This window comes from Nicotiana tabacum, chromosome 4, assembly GCF_000715075.1.
Source record: "Nicotiana tabacum cultivar K326 chromosome 4, ASM71507v2, whole genome shotgun sequence".
Taxonomy (NCBI): Eukaryota; Viridiplantae; Streptophyta; class Magnoliopsida; order Solanales; family Solanaceae; genus Nicotiana; species Nicotiana tabacum.
In genome coordinates, this window is record NC_134083.1 from 2,781,434 (window position 1) to 2,798,411 (window position 16,978).

General features: G+C 37.3%; 1 protein-coding gene and 1 long non-coding RNA gene across 4 annotated transcripts; one reads left to right on the top strand and one right to left on the bottom strand.

The window, feature by feature from the left end:
• Positions 1-6,681: 6,681 nt before the first annotated feature.
• Positions 6,682-13,470, top strand: LOC107816273 (aldehyde dehydrogenase family 7 member B4). 3 transcript variants are annotated; one of them, XM_016641977.2, is made up of 15 exons: positions 6,682-7,046; positions 7,130-7,216; positions 7,386-7,517; positions 7,834-7,906; positions 8,197-8,219; positions 8,310-8,373; positions 9,793-9,838; positions 10,422-10,602; positions 11,509-11,685; positions 11,787-11,951; positions 12,368-12,508; positions 12,613-12,710; positions 12,812-12,961; positions 13,173-13,235; positions 13,322-13,470. In XM_016641977.2, the coding sequence occupies exons 1-14, from the start codon at positions 6,912-6,914 to the stop codon at positions 13,225-13,227; spliced, it is 1,527 nt and encodes a 508-aa protein (XP_016497463.1). In that variant the 5' UTR covers positions 6,682-6,911; the 3' UTR covers positions 13,228-13,235; positions 13,322-13,470. The 3 variants fall into 3 exon arrangements, with proteins under 3 accessions (XP_016497463.1, XP_016497464.1, XP_016497465.1); XM_016641978.2 differs by having other exon boundaries at positions 6,683-7,046; positions 13,328-13,470; XM_016641979.2 differs by having other exon boundaries at positions 6,711-7,046; positions 7,386-7,584.
• Positions 13,471-15,594: 2,124 nt separating this feature from the next.
• Positions 15,595-16,777, bottom strand: LOC107816274 (uncharacterized). The gene is made up of 2 exons (XR_012708439.1): positions 16,375-16,777; positions 15,595-16,287 (listed from the first exon to the last, which is right to left on the bottom strand). It is a non-coding gene; the product is annotated as an uncharacterized LOC107816274 (long non-coding RNA).
• Positions 16,778-16,978: the final 201 nt, after the last annotated feature.

Genomic DNA, 16,978 nt, shown 5'->3' on the forward strand with positions numbered 1-16,978 from the left:
GTGATCCATATCTGCTTGTCCTTAAGGACACGGTTCAGCACGGTGATGCCAAGGAAGTCACTATTGGAGATGACGATGTATTACGGATGCAGGGCAGGCTATGTGTGCCTAATGTAGATGGTTTGCGTGAGCTGATTCTCCAGGAAGCTCACAGTTCGCGGTACTCTATTTATCCAGGCACCACGAAGATGTATCAGGATTTGAGGCAGCACTATTGGTGGAGGCGAATGAAGAAAAATATAGTCGGGTTTGTATCTTGGTGTTTAAATTGTCAACATGTAAAGTACGAGCATCAGAGACCGGGCGGATTACTACAGAGACTTGAAATTCCGGAGTGAAAGTGGGAGCGTATTACCATGGACTTCGTAGTTGGGCTCCCACGGACCTTGAGAATGTTTGATGCTGTTTGGGTGATTGTAGATCGGCTAACCAAGTCCGCACATTTTATTCCAGTTGATACTAATTATTCTTCGGAGCGGTTGGTTGTGATTTATATTCGCGAGATTATTCGCCTACATGGTGTGCCGGTGTCCATTATTTCAGATCGGGGTACGCAGTTTACCTTACAGTTTTGGAGGGCAGTGTAGCGAGAATTGGGCTCACAGGTTCAGTTGAGTACAACATTTCACCCTCAGACAAACGGACAATCCGAGCACACTATTCAGATATTGGAGGACAAGCTACGCGCTTGTGTCATTGATTTTGGGGGTTCTTGGGATCAATTTCTTCCACTCGTGGAGTTTGCTTACAATAATAGCTACCAGTCGAGCATTCAGATGGCTCCGTATGAAGCTTTATATGGGAGATGGTGTCGGTCTCCGGTGGGTTGGTTTGAGCCAGGTGAGGTTAGACTATTGGGTACTGACTTGGTTCAGGATGCTTTAGAGAAGGTCAAAATAATTCAGGAACGGCTTCGTACGGCACAATCTAGACAGAAGAGTTATGCCGACAGGAAAGTTCGTGATGTTGTTCACATGGTTGGGGAGAAGGTTTTGCTCAAGATTTCACCCATGAAGGGTGTGTTGAGGTTCGGGAAGAAGGGAAAGTTGAGCCCTCGGTATATTGGGCCTTTTAAGATACTTAAGAAAATTGGGGATGTGGCTTATGAACTTACTTTGCCACCTAGTCTATCAGGTGTTCATCTAGTGTTCCATGTATCCATGCTCCAAAAGTATGTCGGGGATCCGTCTCATATTCTGGATTTCAGTACAGTACAACTGGGCGGTAATTTGACTTACGATGTGGAGTTGGTGGCTATTTTAAACCGGCAGGTTAGAAAACTGAGGTCAAAGAGCATAACATCAGTGAAGGTGCAGTGGAGAGGCCATCCAGTTGGAGATTGAACAGGAGATGCAGAGCAACTATCCACACTTATTTGAGGCTCCAAGTATTATTTTAAACCCGTTCGAGGGAGAACGTTTGTTTAAGAGGGGGAGAATGTAACGACCCGACCGGTCGTTTTGAGTATTATAACCATGTTCCCCCATTTACTGCTCAATTTATGCTCTATAGTTATTTTATGACTCACCGGGTTAGTTGGTTCGGGTCCGGAAGGAATTCGGAGTGAAATGAGATACTTGGTCTCATAATTAAAAATTTAAGTTAGAAAAGTGGACCTGATATAGACCTATGTGTAAATGAGCTCAAATTTGAATTTTGATGATTCCAATAGCGTCGTATGGTGATTTTGGGCTTAGGAGCGTGTCCGAAAAATTATTTGGAGGTCCGTGGTGGAATTAGGCTTGAAATGCCGAAAGTTTAATTTTTGGGAATTTTGACCGGGAGGTTGACTTTTTGATATCGGGGTAGGAATCCGATTCTAAAAATTAGAATACCTCTGTTATGTCATTTATGACTTGTGTGCAAAATTTGAGGTCAATCGGACGTGATTTGATAGGTTCCGGAGCCATTTGTAGGAATTAGAAATTTCAAAGTTCATTAGGCTTGAATTGGGGTATAATTCATGGTTTTAGCGTTGTTCGAGGTGATTTGAGGGTCCGAATAAGTTCATATGATGTTTTAGGACTTGTTGATATATTTGGTTGAGGTCCCGAGAGGCTCGGGTGAGTTTTGGATGGTTAACGGATCAAAAATTTAAACTTGAACAGTTGTTGGAATTTTCTGATATCTGATGATGTTTTCCTTCTACGCGATCGCGTGAATGCGTCTGCGATCACGTAGGCTTAATTAGTCAGTGAGGGGTTTTGTTCTACGCGATCGCGTGGGGATATCTGTGATCACGTAGGGTTAATGTGAGGCAGTGGCATTTTGAGCTAAAATTCGAGTTTTTATGGAAAATTAGCATTTTCTTATGGAATTAATTTCAATAAATTTTATTGACTGAAACGAATTATTTATGGCTAGATTCGAGGCGTTTGGAGGCCAATTCACGAGGAAAGGACATTGTAGAATAAGAATTTCACGGCTTGAGGTAAGTAACAGTTTTAAATCTGGCCCTGAGGGTATGAAACCCCGAATTTTTGTATCATATGATTACTTTGGAGGTGACGCACATGCTAGGTGATGGGCGTATGGGCGTGCACCGAGGGGATTGTGACTTGGTCCGTCCCGTGAAACTGTAAAGTTTAATAATTTGTTGTTAGCTATATGATCTCTATGTGTTGAAGAAATTTGACTATAAATCATGTTAGAAATCATGTTTAGGCTATGTGATAGTACTGTTGGGACCCACCGAGGTCGCGTACTTATTGAATTATTTGCTAATTGTTGTCTTGTACTCAGTCATGATTTTTCTTACGTATTATACCTTAGTCTTTTCTGGATATTTGTTGATACGCTATGTTATTTTTATTTAGGCTGATCTTTGTGATCTCTGAGAGCCCGACAGACTAGAGAGGTTGAGGACTGAGTAAGGCCGAGGGCCTGTCGGTGAGGTAAGGATATTATGGCACGTGAGTTGTCCGTGCAGGATATTATAGCACGTGAGTTGTCCGTGCAGCACGCGAGTTGTCCGTGCAGATTATGGCGCTTGGGCTGTAGGAGCCCCTCTAGAGTTTGTACACCCCCAGTGAGCGCGGGTACTCATTGAGTGTGAGTGCTAAGGGGTGAGAGCCGAGTGGATGAGTTGTTGTGACGAGTTGAGTGATTGTTGGCCTGAGAAGCTGTACTTGCTTTTCATTTGTGGTTGCACTTTGTTGCTATCTGTCATTGTTGTGAAATTCTCTGAAAGATTTTATATCCGGATTATATGATCTTGAACAATATAAAATTGATTTGACTAGATTTGAAAGCATGTCTATTCTTTGCTGAAATTACTGGAAAGGAACTGAAACTGTGTAGCTCGTCATTACCTTCAGTTCCTTACTTATTATTGTTACTTGCTGAGTTGGTTGTACTCATACTACACCCTGCACTTCGTGTGTAGACCCAGGTGTTTCTGGACATAGCAGGTGTTGATTCTTCCGCGCAGCTGATCTTCCGGAGATTCAGAGGTAGCTGCCATGTTTCGCAGACCTTGTCTCTCTTTCCCTATCTTTTTGTTAATTGCATTTGGTCTCAGATCATTATAGACCATATTCTCCAGACTTGTACTATATAGATGCTCATTTACTCAGTGACACCAGGTTTTGGGGAGTGTTTGTATCAGTATTTGTGGGATATTGTATTGTATTTAAATATTATATTTTTAAATTTAAGAGGGATTGTGGTTTATCGAGATTTTTGGCTTGCCTAGTAATGTGATAGGCACTATCATGACAGGTTGGGATTTTGAGTCGTGACATTACCAAATCCCTGTTACACACCTGTTGATCACGAAAATATTTTTACACACCTGAACCTTTTAAAAGAGTGTCTGTTACACGCCATTTTGATTACATGGCAAGAGCGTGTTTTACACATAAAGTAGGCGAGTGAATAGAAAAAGAAATGTGTGAACTCTCGTCTGGATGCCACATATGTCCATTTTTTAATTTTTTAATTAAAAACATCATCTTCTTCGTCAAGAGCTTGAACAAACAACCAGCTCTCGCAATAATGGAGAAATTATTCCTTTTTCTTTTTCTCCAAAATCTCACCATAGAAAATTTCCCTTCCTCTCCTATTTCTTCTATATTTTCCCCTTTATTTCCTTCAATCCTTTCTTCAAAAAAAAGCATTTATTAAAAAAACTCAAGAAAATCATAAAGATTTTGACCCCAAAAATCCCAACATTCAACATCTTTCACTGTTTATTCCGATTACATAAGGCAGTAGGGTTGTTCGTTGAACTTTGTTCTATGATGAAGCAACGACTGTGTGAAAATGTGGTTTAATGGGAGGATGTGGATGTGGGTTCAAGGATAGATGATGCAAAATGATTGCAGGTGAAGGAATATTGTGCTTATAGTGTCATGGACTACGGGAAGGTGCCAATAAAGGAATATCTTCTTCAAAATAATGTGGTGGTGTCGAGCGGCGCCTATGGCTGATTGATGGCGGAGCAGTGGTGGATTGAAAAATTTATGGTGGTGGGCGATTAGATGGTGGAGAGGCGACTGGGGTTCTTGACATGGGTGGTAATGGAGTCTTTGTTTGGGACGGTAATGGAGTCTCTGTAATGGGGTGGTAATGGTAATGAAGTTCTTGACAGGGGTATTTGGGAAGATGAAGCAAGTGGATTTTTTTATGTGTTTTATTTTATTTTCTTAGTTAATCCACGTGTCAAGATCCCATTGGCGCGTGACATTACACTTACTTGTAAAGAGTGGTGAAATACAAAAATGGTGTGTAATAGATATACTTTTGAAAGGTTAAGTGTCTAAACATATTTTTGTGGTCAACAAGTGTGTAACAGGGATTTTGGGTACAACTCTAGGTGTCATTTTATGTATTCTGCCTTTGTATTACAAAATAAAGTGTTAACGAATTATATTTATATTATTTAGATAGTAAATATTAATGTGATTCAAAAGTTTGACCATATTTTACCTATGAACCGACCGAAGTTGGTCGGTTATTTTCCAGAAATTACATCTACCGACCAAAGTTGGTCAGTAAAATCTTCTCCTGTAATAACCAACCGACTTTGGTCGGTAAATTCAACTATAAATTTTATAAAATATTTTAAATAATAATATAATTATTAAAATTTAAAAATATGGGTCCACGTTACCGACCGATGTTGGTCGATAATCAAAAAGGTCCTTTGACTAAGCAAGTCCGACCATTTTGGTCAAATATTTGACCAATATACAGACCAATTTCGATCGGTATGTAATTTTTAAAAAAATATAAAATATTTTTTTGGTAATTTCCGTCCGCTTTGGATGATTTTTTGGTCGCTTTTGTTGATCGACCAACGTTGGTTGGTATGGCTCGGTCGAATTTTTCCGGATTTCTAGTACTGTACAACTTTAATACAATTTCGTAAGTATATTGTATATCATCTTCTTCGAGTTTAAATCTGAAATTAAACCAAAATCAAGTCTAATTTTTACCAAACACCCTCAAAATTGAGATATAAACTCCAAAGAATATTTTCAATTGTTTTCAACAATACTCAATCCAAACAAACAATGGTTTTTGACAACTCAAATTCGAATTCAAAGTTTTGAAGCTTTTTAATGATTGTCAATGGTGGAGAATCAAACACTTTCAAAATCTATTGATTGACAATTTCAATTCGAACACCAATTGTGCAACATGAAAGGAAATTGCTAAGTTAAAGCTCTATATTATAACAATTGAAATTTATTAATGAATTTCCTGGGAAAAAGGGACGAAAAATAGAGAAAAATGAAGGAAGAAAATTGGGGAAAGAATAGAGAAGGAGAGGAAGAGAGAGAGAAAGAGAAAGCGCAGGGATGGGGATTCCTTATTTAATTTCTAATATAAAGGGATACTCATTTAAAACTAATTTGTATATAATTGGTAAATTGTATATGGCTATGTAATTAAATTAAAACTTGATTAAAAAAAATAATAAAATTTCATATATAGTATAAGAATGTAAAAATTTCTTTTGGCGTGCATATATATATCCACATAGACTTTGGACCCATTTCTTGCATACAAGGATCAGATAAAGGAGATGGACACAATTATAAAAAAAAGTAGGTGATTTATTTTATTCATGTACGGAGAAAATGAGGATTCCTTTGTAAAAATTTTAAGAACATGAAATTAAGATGAAGATTCTTTGTAGATTATTTAGGGGAGATCCTATCATCCCAACTAACACTCTTGATAATGTATTTTGAATAACAAAAAAAAAAAGAAACACCATATGTCTTTGCAGATATTCTCTAGTGAATTACTTGAATTTAACATATAAATTGACATATCTACCGATAGCTCACACAAAATGATGCATTTAAGCATGAATTCTATCGTTTGCAGTTGAATTTGAGTGCTTTAAGCTGTTTTCTTACATCTCGTGTATTTTGGCATTAGTTGAGAAGATTTATGATTTTGCGAGCCAAACGTACTAAGATCATTAATTAGAAAACAAAGAATAGAATTTTAAAAGAATGGAAGAATGCAAGGGCAATTTTAGTCTCAGTTGAAAAAATCATAGCTAAATGTTTTAATTAAAAAGGTTCATAAACGACTAGAAATATTCATTAAATACCTTTATTTTCATTAGCCGAAACATCAAAATCAAGATAAGACTGTATTATCCTAGAGAGAGCGGGTGAGTCCAAAAATCTTAAATAGGCAATTGCCAATTTGCCACTTGTTTATACTCACTAATAAGATTACTATGATTTGAAGGATAACCATCTCCTATGACTATATATTATTGTCCTTTTCTGCTGTTTTACTCCGCACTTCTCTTCTGATACGTTACGTCTCTTCGACTGGATCGCTACTTCTCTCGCATTGAATTGATTTCTTGATTCTCTCACTAAGCAATTTCTATATAAGTTCGAAAGGTTTGATTGTACATTTAGTGTGAAATTGAAGGAATCATGAGTTTCGCAAAGAAAGAGTACGAATTTCTCAAGGAGATTGGAATTGGCCCTAAAAATCTAGGTTGTTATGTTAATGGCACCTGGAAAGCTAGTGGCTCCGTCATCTCCACTGTTAATCCCGCCAACAATCAGGTTCTTAATTTTTAACGATTTTAAGTTTTTTTAATATTTAAATTGTACTACTGGTTAATTTAAAGCTATTTTTGCGGATACAGACTATTGCTGAAGTTGTAGAAGCTTCTTCCCAAGATTATGAGGAAGGCATGCAAGCTTGCTCTGAAGCAGCAAAAATTTGGGTGCAGGTATGCTCATCACTCCTATTCATATTCTACTGTAATTAACTTCTTTTTTTTTTTAGGGATCAGTTTTTCTACTATGAGTATATTGCTAAAACTAGTTTAAATTTCATTTACCAATGCTTATTTTTCTAAGTTCATTCCCCTTGCTTGATAATGCTTTATTATGTTGCAGGTTCCTGCACCAAAAAGAGGTGAGATTGTTAGGCAGATTGGTGATGCACTCCGAGCAAACCTTCAGGAATTTGGTCGGCTTGTTTCACTTGAAATGGGGAAGATACTCCCCGAAGGAATCGGAGAGGTTCAAGTATGTAATTTCACAACTCACTAACATACAGTGTAGACAACAGCTTTACTACTGGAAACTTTCTGTGGTTAGTGGTTACAGTGACATGTAAACTAATTCCACTTGGTTTATTATATATCAGTCTCTTTTTTCATGATCATTCTCTGTCTTGTAACTTTCTTTCTTTTCATAATGTAGTTCCTTTATCTTTATTTTTTTTTTATAATTGAATAGTGAATGGCAGACTTACTAGGCGTACATTGTCCATGTGTTAGTGTTCAAATGTTTAAGTAAACCTTGTCCGTATACGCCCTAACGTTACTGCAAAACTCTGCAGGAAGTTATTGATATGTGTGATTTTGCTGTGGGATTGAGTCGACAACTGAATGGATCCATTATTCCTTCTGAACGTGAGCTTGCTTCCTTACTTTTTTGCTTTAGGAATAGCCAAAGTTGTTATCTTTTAAGGAATTATATTTGTGATTGCAATTTCTTGTTTGTGGTTTAAATATTTTCTGGTGACCTGAGTAGTTCCTGGTTGAACTGATGTTAAAAGCTTTTGCTGACTATTGGGAATTTGGGATACAAATGTTCTTTAGGAGTAGACAATTTACATTCTTATGCAATTGGAATTGGTGTTTACGTTGTGATTTTACATAACTTCCTTTTACTAACAATATTTATATTTATTTGTTGACAGGCCCTAACCATATGATGTTGGAGGTGTGCTGACATTTGTGCTCTAAAGTCAGGAATTACTCGAACCTTGGTTATGTTAGTTTTTGATCTTCTCAATGTAATTTTTGTGCACAGATGTGGAATCCTCTTGGGATAGTTGGTGTGATCACGGCTTTCAACTTCCCATGTGCTGTACTTGGTAAGCCATTGAAATTTCTGACTTCTGTATGGTCTTTTTGGTTCCACTTTGCCTCCTGTTGTTCAGGGCTGTAGTAAAATGTACTATAGAATAGAATGGTTAGTCCATTTATCCACTATGGATTTTTGCAGCACTACGAAAGCAAGCCCTTCCCGTTACCTTCAAGCAAGCCCTTCCCGTTAGCTTCTGGAAGGGTAAAAAAGTGAAAATTAATTGATTTAGGATACTTACAATTTACCTTTAGCTGTTTGTTATGGTCGGCAGGATAAAAGACATGTACTTCCTCTTCTCTGCCCAGTTTTTACGAGCTGAAAAGCTGACAGGGAGGGGCATCCAACCCCTTGACATTTATCTGTCCTCCTCCTTAACTTCCTTACCAATTCAGGGAAACACCCTTATCCGTCCCCATTTACTTCTTCTTCCATCTTCCATATTTTACCAGAAAGGTATATAGTACAAGGCACTTCCATGCAAATTATGCACTCTGACCTGCATGCTAGTGTCAATAACAGCCAAACTGATGTTTACATTTGATATGCACCTTGTAGAAAATGGTAAACAGGTATACTATTTATTTGAAAGTAGAAATGCTTACAAGAACATTTGGTTTAGTTGGTGACACACTCTTACTTCCAACTGATAAGTTGTGGGTTAGTCATATAGGGTAAATGGGAAACTGTTGTTGATCTCTGGGATGGGGGATGGGGAGAAAAAGAGAAATGCTTAATATGCAGTAAGTGTTTTTTTATAATGATGGTGGTGTCCAGGTCAGCTTGCGCCCACTCGGCTACTTGCTACCTCCCACCAACACAAATACCTTAGAAGAAATTGCCTAGTGTTCTAATATGCAGGAAGTTAACATGAGATAACTCTCTTATTGGGTCAATATACTAGAATAAATGTCCGATATTGGGGAGTTGGGTTTATTTAGGTAGTTACCTATCATTATTTAAGAATTGAATCCATGTATTTCTTTCTCTTCTTTTTGTGTTATTTTCGTTTTGTTAGTACACTACTTCACTCTATTCTGATAAAACTGTGCTCTTAGATGATGCCTGTGTATCTTCCATCTTTCCTGTTCTTTCCCTAAGGCAGTTGGTTGGTGTCATGGTGACAGTTCACTGTACTTTTCCTCTATAAATTTACTTGTTAATTACTTTTTAACTCGAGCATTGGAGTGTATGGCTGATAAGTTCAGATTGTATTTTATATTGCACTCTTTCCACTGCAGTGCTTTGATCTAAAAACGAAAATAAGTAAAATGCTTCTACTGTTTGTATGTGGAGAACTTTTGCTTACATATACCAAGTAATTTCTGACTAAGCTTTAAATGCTTTGACCCAATTTTCCAAGTAAATGTTTGAGAAGTATCGATATCTACTTTATCTTTTCTAAATTTATGTATAATATTCTATTCAGGATGGAATGCGTGTATTGCACTGGTCTGCGGCAATTGTGTTGTCTGGTAAGTCCATCACTTTTGGATGGTTTGAAGTGAAGTTTTCTATTGTAGAAATGATTGAATGGCTTTTCTCAATGATAGTTGAGCTGATGGTTGAACATCTTTTCAGATTGATAAATTGAGCTTGTAGTTATTGCTGAGCTCAAATTGATCGGGTATTATTGCCACACCATAGTTTGAACATCATCACAGACACATTTATGTTGAAAGTAATCATTGCCTTGAATCCCTCTTACCTTGCGAACCATGTCAACCTAATTTTAAGCATTCATGCTGCAGCTGAATATTTAAGTAAGTTATATTGCTATAACTGGCTCTAAAACAGAATCTCTTCCGCGTCCAAATAAGTTAAACAAAACAGAGTATCTTCTCCTGTCTTAATAAAATGTTGCGTGTGCACATTTGAATTGGGAGGATGGAGCAGATGCTTTTTAGTTTATACTAATGCCTAATCTCTCAATTCTATCCTCAAATCTCCAAAAGCAAATTTGCTCTTCGAGGATGTCCAATACCTTGATGCTTGAAATCAAAACTTGAGTTTGGTATTTGGTTGTTCACGTCTTGGGATTTTATGCCATGTTCACAGGAAAGGTGCTCCAACAACACCATTGGTTACCATTGCGATGACCAAAATTGTGGCTAGTGTATTGGAGAAAAACAATTTACCTGGTTCAATTTTTACTGCCTTCTGTGGTGGAGCTGAAATTGGTGAAGCAATAGCAAAGGACACTCGAATTCCTCTAGTTTCTTTCACTGGGAGCTCAAAGGTGACTTTTCTGTCCTAAGCTAACATGCCAGTGTCTTATCTCATCAAGGGGTTTCCTTTTGCAGCTAATAGTCTAATACTGCATTAGTATTTACGTCCTACTTTAACTTGGATTTACCTTTTAAATAATTTTCCAGCTTCTCGACACTACGATTACCTAAAATGTATAGCTACACTGCCTGTTTTTGTTGGTTCATCTCTAGGAAACTTCCACTGCCATCTTTGATATGACATTAAAAAGTCATTGAATTTCTTAATTTCCTATATTTGTTGTTTTGACTTGATATTGAGCCTCCATAAATGATGAAATAAGTACAAAAATGTCTATGAGAATAAATGAAGTAATAGTACTTCACCGCAGTTCTATAATTCCTTTATCTGTCTTCTTTGTGTTTCTTGGAAAAAATATATTGTGCAGAAAGAATATACCTGTTTATGGATAGTAGTAATTAATTAAAACTTTTCAGCTCTAGCTAATAAGAAGTAGAGATGCATATGCTATTAAAAGATGTAGAACCATATTTCTGGAGCTGGAGGAAAAAACTACTGCAATGTTACTTTATCCATTTTTTGCTTACTTTACTTTTCTACTTTGGCTTTACATTGTCTGGGTTGTTGAATCAAAGAATATTAACAGGACTTGAAAAGTAAAAGGTAGGGAGTCAATTCTGAAACTAAATGGATATGTAAGTCTGTGTTTAGCGAATCATGGACCTTATTAAAAACCAAAAAAAGATAAAGGAATAAAAAAAGAATCTTGAAATTTTTCAAATTCCTTTTCATATTTGTTATTCCATAAATTTGATAAAGCTTGTCTTCTAGTATTGATACCAAAAAATTACATATCGAAATTCAAACTTGCTATAACGAACTTCCATCTGTGGGCTTATTTCTTTTGTGCCAATAGGTTGGTCTTGCAGTTCAGCAAACAGTAAATCAGAGATTTGGGAAATGCCTACTAGAACTAAGTGGAAATAATGCCATAATAGTAATGGATGATGCGGACATTAAACTTGCTGTTCGTTCTGTTTTATTTGCTGCCGTTGGTACGGCTGGTCAGCGCTGTACAACGTGCCGGAGACTGGTAGTGCATTAATTGTTTATATCCTATTCGGTTTGCTGTTTAAAGCTTTCACTTTCAAAACTTCTTACTGTTTTTCTTCATTAATCTTTTTCTGGGTGAAGCTTGTTCACGAGACAGTATATGAGAAGGTACTTGAACCACTAGTTGATGTATACAAGCAAGTTAAGATAGGGGACCCTTTAGAAAAAGGTACCTTACTTGGGCCACTGCATACTCGCACCTCTAGGGAAAACTTCGAGAAGGGAATCCAAAATATCAAGTCCCAGGTATGTCCCGATTCTTGAGACTTATTATTCCTAAATAGGCATTTATTAACAGTTTATCCTCCAAAGTATAGCCTGTAGTAAAGTGTCAGATCATAATGTCATTAATAACCCTAAAATGAAAATGGAGACCATATTTTGTTAGCTCAGCTGGACTTAGGACCATATCTATCATGTAATGGAATTGGATTTTTCCCCTTTTATTGCCCCTTCCCTTTATCCTTCGTGAGCCGAGGGTCGGAAACAGCCACTCTGCCTTCTTAAAGGCAGGGGTAAGGTCTGCGTACACTCTACCCTCCTCAGACGCCACTTGTGGGACCACACTGGGTATGTTGTTGTTGTTGTTGTTGAATTTTTCCCTTTTCAACAGAAAGAAAAATATGAGTGAAACTTTGTTTTTTAAATTGAATGTTTTGCAGGGCGGAAAGATCCTTACAGGTGGTTCAGTCATAGAATCTGAGGGTTACTTTGTGCATCCAACAATTGTTGAAATTTCTCCAAAAGCTGAAGTTGTGAAGGAAGAATTGTTTGCTCCAGTTCTTTATATAATGAAGTTTAAGGTATTTCCTTTCGAAGGCATTGAATTTTCGAGATGACCAATGAGGTTCCGTCCCCACATTTGGTGGAATTTCTTTTTATTCAGTTTCTAACTTTCTGCTTGCAGACTTTCGAAGAAGCAGTTGAAATTAACAACTCTGTTCCTCAAGGTTTAAGTAGTTCCATCTTCACCCGAAATCCACAAGTTTTATTTAAGTGGATTGGGTAAGCAATCTATAATATTTTTGAGCATGTGGTTTAGATGAATTTTCCTTCTCATTTATAAATTATGGCCCCTGGTTCTCTCATGCCTATATGTGTTGCAGAGCTCAAGGAAGTGACTGTGGCATCGTCAATGTAAACATACCAACAAATGGAGCTGAAATTGGTGGTGCTTTTGGAGGTGAAAAAGGTACTGGTGGTGGCCGTGAGGCAGGAAGTGATTCTTGGAAACAATATATGAGGCGCTCAACTTGGTAATCATTCCTTTCTCATTTAATACATTTGGATGCTGCATTCACGGAAGCTCACTGTTCAGACTTATTGCTTCGTTTTACACTTTAAGCATCTTGAATTAATTACTATGTTGTAATTATCTTAGACTTTATTATCTTATAATTCTCATTACTGAAAGTCTCATCTGATGATTGTTTGCTGACTTGCTTGGGTTATTCCCTGCCATTGCAGTACAATCAATTATGGGAATGAACTACCATTGGCACAAGGAATCAATTTTGGGTAACGAAATTGGTGGGTTATTGCATTACTGTATGCTAAAGTTATCTTATAGCAGTTTAAATTTAGTGTTGCTCTAATTAATCCAAGTGTTGTTTCAGGTGCAGAACTTCGCGGTCTGCTCTTGGACTATCGTGCCTTTGAGTGTGTCCATGGTTTGATACTTACTCCAAGTACTTGTAATTGGCCCCGAATCACTTAAATGTACTTCCCTTGCAACTCAATAAAGTGATACTCATATTATAACCAAGTGTTCTAATGATTACTATCAGGTCGCCCAATCAATGAGTTTACTTGGCTGTTCTGCTCTACTTCAAGAGTAGTTAACCTAATCTCATAACTAGAAAACAACACTTGCATTATCGGTGGTTAGAAGTCAATTACATAGACTCTTAATCTTATAGGTTTATGTTTGTCAATCATTTTGATATATTATATCCAATAATGGAAGTGACTAGTCCACATGGTCCTCCAGATCCTCCTCTGGAAGCTTCGTGACATGTATAGACAAATTTGTTTGATATTTGAAAAATCAAACTAGTTCTAGAAGTCGGAGTACAACAGGCAGTCCCTTTCTTTATACGCTTACAATCTCTTTTCTAATTTGTGATTGTGGTCGGTGATGTTCGGCTCAAGCTCGTGCGCACCTCGACTATTCTTTCGGATACCTACTCACATAGGTTTTTGGCAACTCTGCATTAAAAATAGAGAATACTTGCTAAATAGTTCTCTTTAGGAATAGAGAATACTTGCTAAATAGATAGGCTCCACTCCATTGAATAGTCTGCCCCATATCCTTCATTCTTTCATGTCTATGATTTTCATTAGTCAAGAAATCTACACATTCATTTGCAGTCTTAGAGAACTGCTTTAAGGAATGATCACTAAAATTTTTTGGACCATTTCTCAATTTGTGCGTGTCATCCAGGGGCTATGCTAATCTTCTCTGATCGCTTGATCAAAGTCCAAACGAAACACCTCCTTTTTTTAAGTTGTTCTTAATTGTAATGAGACAACTTGTTCTATCACTGTAGACTACAGTTAGTTTATGCGGTTGTAGCATAAACTGTTCATACCGGAACCAACCTAATAAATCCAAAAGGCATTGGGGTTTGTTTACAGTTTGAATTGTTTGGAAGTTCATGAGCCATGCTTCTTTATATTCAAATAATAATAGCAATAAAGATGAGGACAGAAAAACTCGATTAATTAACATATCCATATTGCAGAGATTTCAGTTGACTGTCTAAAAAGTAAGAACCATAATTGAGTTCGGTGGTGATAACAAATGGAGTAAAAATGATTGAAGTCAGTCCGAATGGAACAAAACAGGATGGGACTATAATCAGATTAAGGGGTGGATATCCTGACCTTGCATCAATATCTTCATCACTAGCAGACAAATGGCCCTCCCTCACTCCTATATATATATATAAAATCTACATATACATAATCCCGTGTTCAAAACATACCCGTTGAACTTATTAAGGTTCGAGTCGTATAGGGTCAATTAGAGAGGAAGTACTTCCTATCATAAATTTCTTCGTTCACACATAAGAGCGTCACAACCAAGAGGTTGTTTAGGCCCACAATGGTACTTCCGATTGACATCAATTAGCTAACGGAACGCCCATTCAGTTCTGTCTCAAAGCCAGAACCTCCGCACCTCATCCGCCAAAATTTCTTCACTATTTTGTACATGGGGAAGTCACATGTAGTAATATGACATTGTCATTTTCTCAATTTTGGGTTCTTGGTACCTAATTTATACTTCCTCTGCTATCCTCCATAAGCCAGAAAAAGCCAGAAGCTTTCTTCTTCTAGGTCTCTTATCTACAATTAGGGAGAAGATAACTTTTTTCAGCTAATTTGATACCCCAGAATTAGACGAAGAGAGAGATGTTTATTCTTACTTAATCCTCGTGAACTTTCAAAATATGATTTCTTGAAGGACAGTCGGTTGCACTAAGTTCTCGCTATACGCATGGTTCGAGAAAGGGCCGGACCTTACCTTGCATTTCTGCAGGAAGGAGAATGTTTTCACGGGTTTGAATTGTGGTTCTGAGTAAACCACAGTTCAAAAGCACCCTTCAACATTGCTTCTCATGTTATATGTAGCAATGCAAGCATTGTCCGTTAAATATATCTTTGCATAATTGATAAAACCAATGAAGTCGTAGCTAGTTCACAAAGAGGTGAAAATATTTCCATAAAATAAGACATTTTATGGTGTCTAATTGCCAAATAAATATATAGCAGCCTATCCATCAGAACATACCTTTTGCTAATATATATTTACAGGTGCATACTAAGATGGCAAATCGAAATTGTAAAATCTGTTGAGTAAACAGAATTCAAACTTCAATCACGCAAATTTAGAGCAAATACTATTCCCATTCCATCACAACTGGTAAATAGTTCTAGTCCTATTCTGTTTACACTTTGGTCAAATTAAGCACTAATTATTTCTTTCTTGGGAGTTGAAAATAAAGCTAGAAATTACAATTACCGCCTTCATCCACAATTTTGATCCATTTCCATGGCATGATAAGCAGCAGATTCCACCAAAGAGAGTGTAGGAATACAACTCTCCGTTCGAACCAACACGTTAGGCTTCATCTCTCTACCGTTCCTCGTCGGACTACAGGGCATTGACCTAAGCAATTTAGGCGAATCCAAACTCTTCCTCAGCAGCTGCCTCATGGCGGCGATCAAGTGAACCGTCGGATCCACCGGCGGAGGACTTGACGAACTGAACTTCTTACAGAAATTGAGGTGACGTGTCAACGCCTCCTCCGTATTGATCAGCCTTTTGCATCGTATCATCTCATCTTTCACTGCCTCTGCACACAATCCGCATATCCATTTCCCTTGATACCGTTCACGAATCGTCTGTATATAAGCCAGAGTACATTCCTCCGTCAATCCGCAGCATTCGCACGTCGCGAAGTCCACCTCGATTGTTTGCGCCGTTAGTTTTGCCGCTACCGTTTGTGCCTCCGCCGCAGCGTTCATCACCACCGATTCGCTTATTACCGTCGTCGACATCGTTTCGTTTACCGTCAAACTGAAGGAAGAAAAAAACAAAATTCACCGTCAAAACCATTTTTTTTATATTAACAAACAGAAAAGTTCAAAAAAGCAAAACAATTACCAGCAGCAGTAAAGATCGAAACAGAGATGTGGTTAATTATATAGATACAGAAAAACTATAAAAGTTCATAGTTATTTGCTCTACTTCTGCTTATTTCGGAGACTAAGAATTAGTAGAAGAAGATGTCTTGGCTGTTATCTTTCTTTTTCCCACGCGCCTTCTTCTTCCTTTGTTTCCTCAGGAACAAAAAAGGTAGCCATGAAAGACATATCAGAAAACACAAACAAGCTCCAGCTTCTCAATCAGTCTCTGTAATTCTGATTCGTTACAACGAATTTCATATACACACAGAACAAAAAGAGAATCAATTTTGTACTAAATTCTGAAATAGACAAAAGGATGGCTTTTTTCTTTTTTCTGAGAGCTTTTTTTTTTAGGAAGAGTGAGAAATGAAATAAGGGGCGGAGGCTAAAAAGGAGGAAAACTCTCTCAAATCTCAATGATTAAGTGGGAATTTGGAGAATCCACGTCAGCGATTGTGCTGTCAATTAATTTCAGGCCGTATATTTAATAGATTGCCAGCTGGGCATTACCTATGTTTGGAAACAAATCTCATTTTCCACCAATTTTCCTTATCAATTGTGATTTTTTATAATCTTTGGAA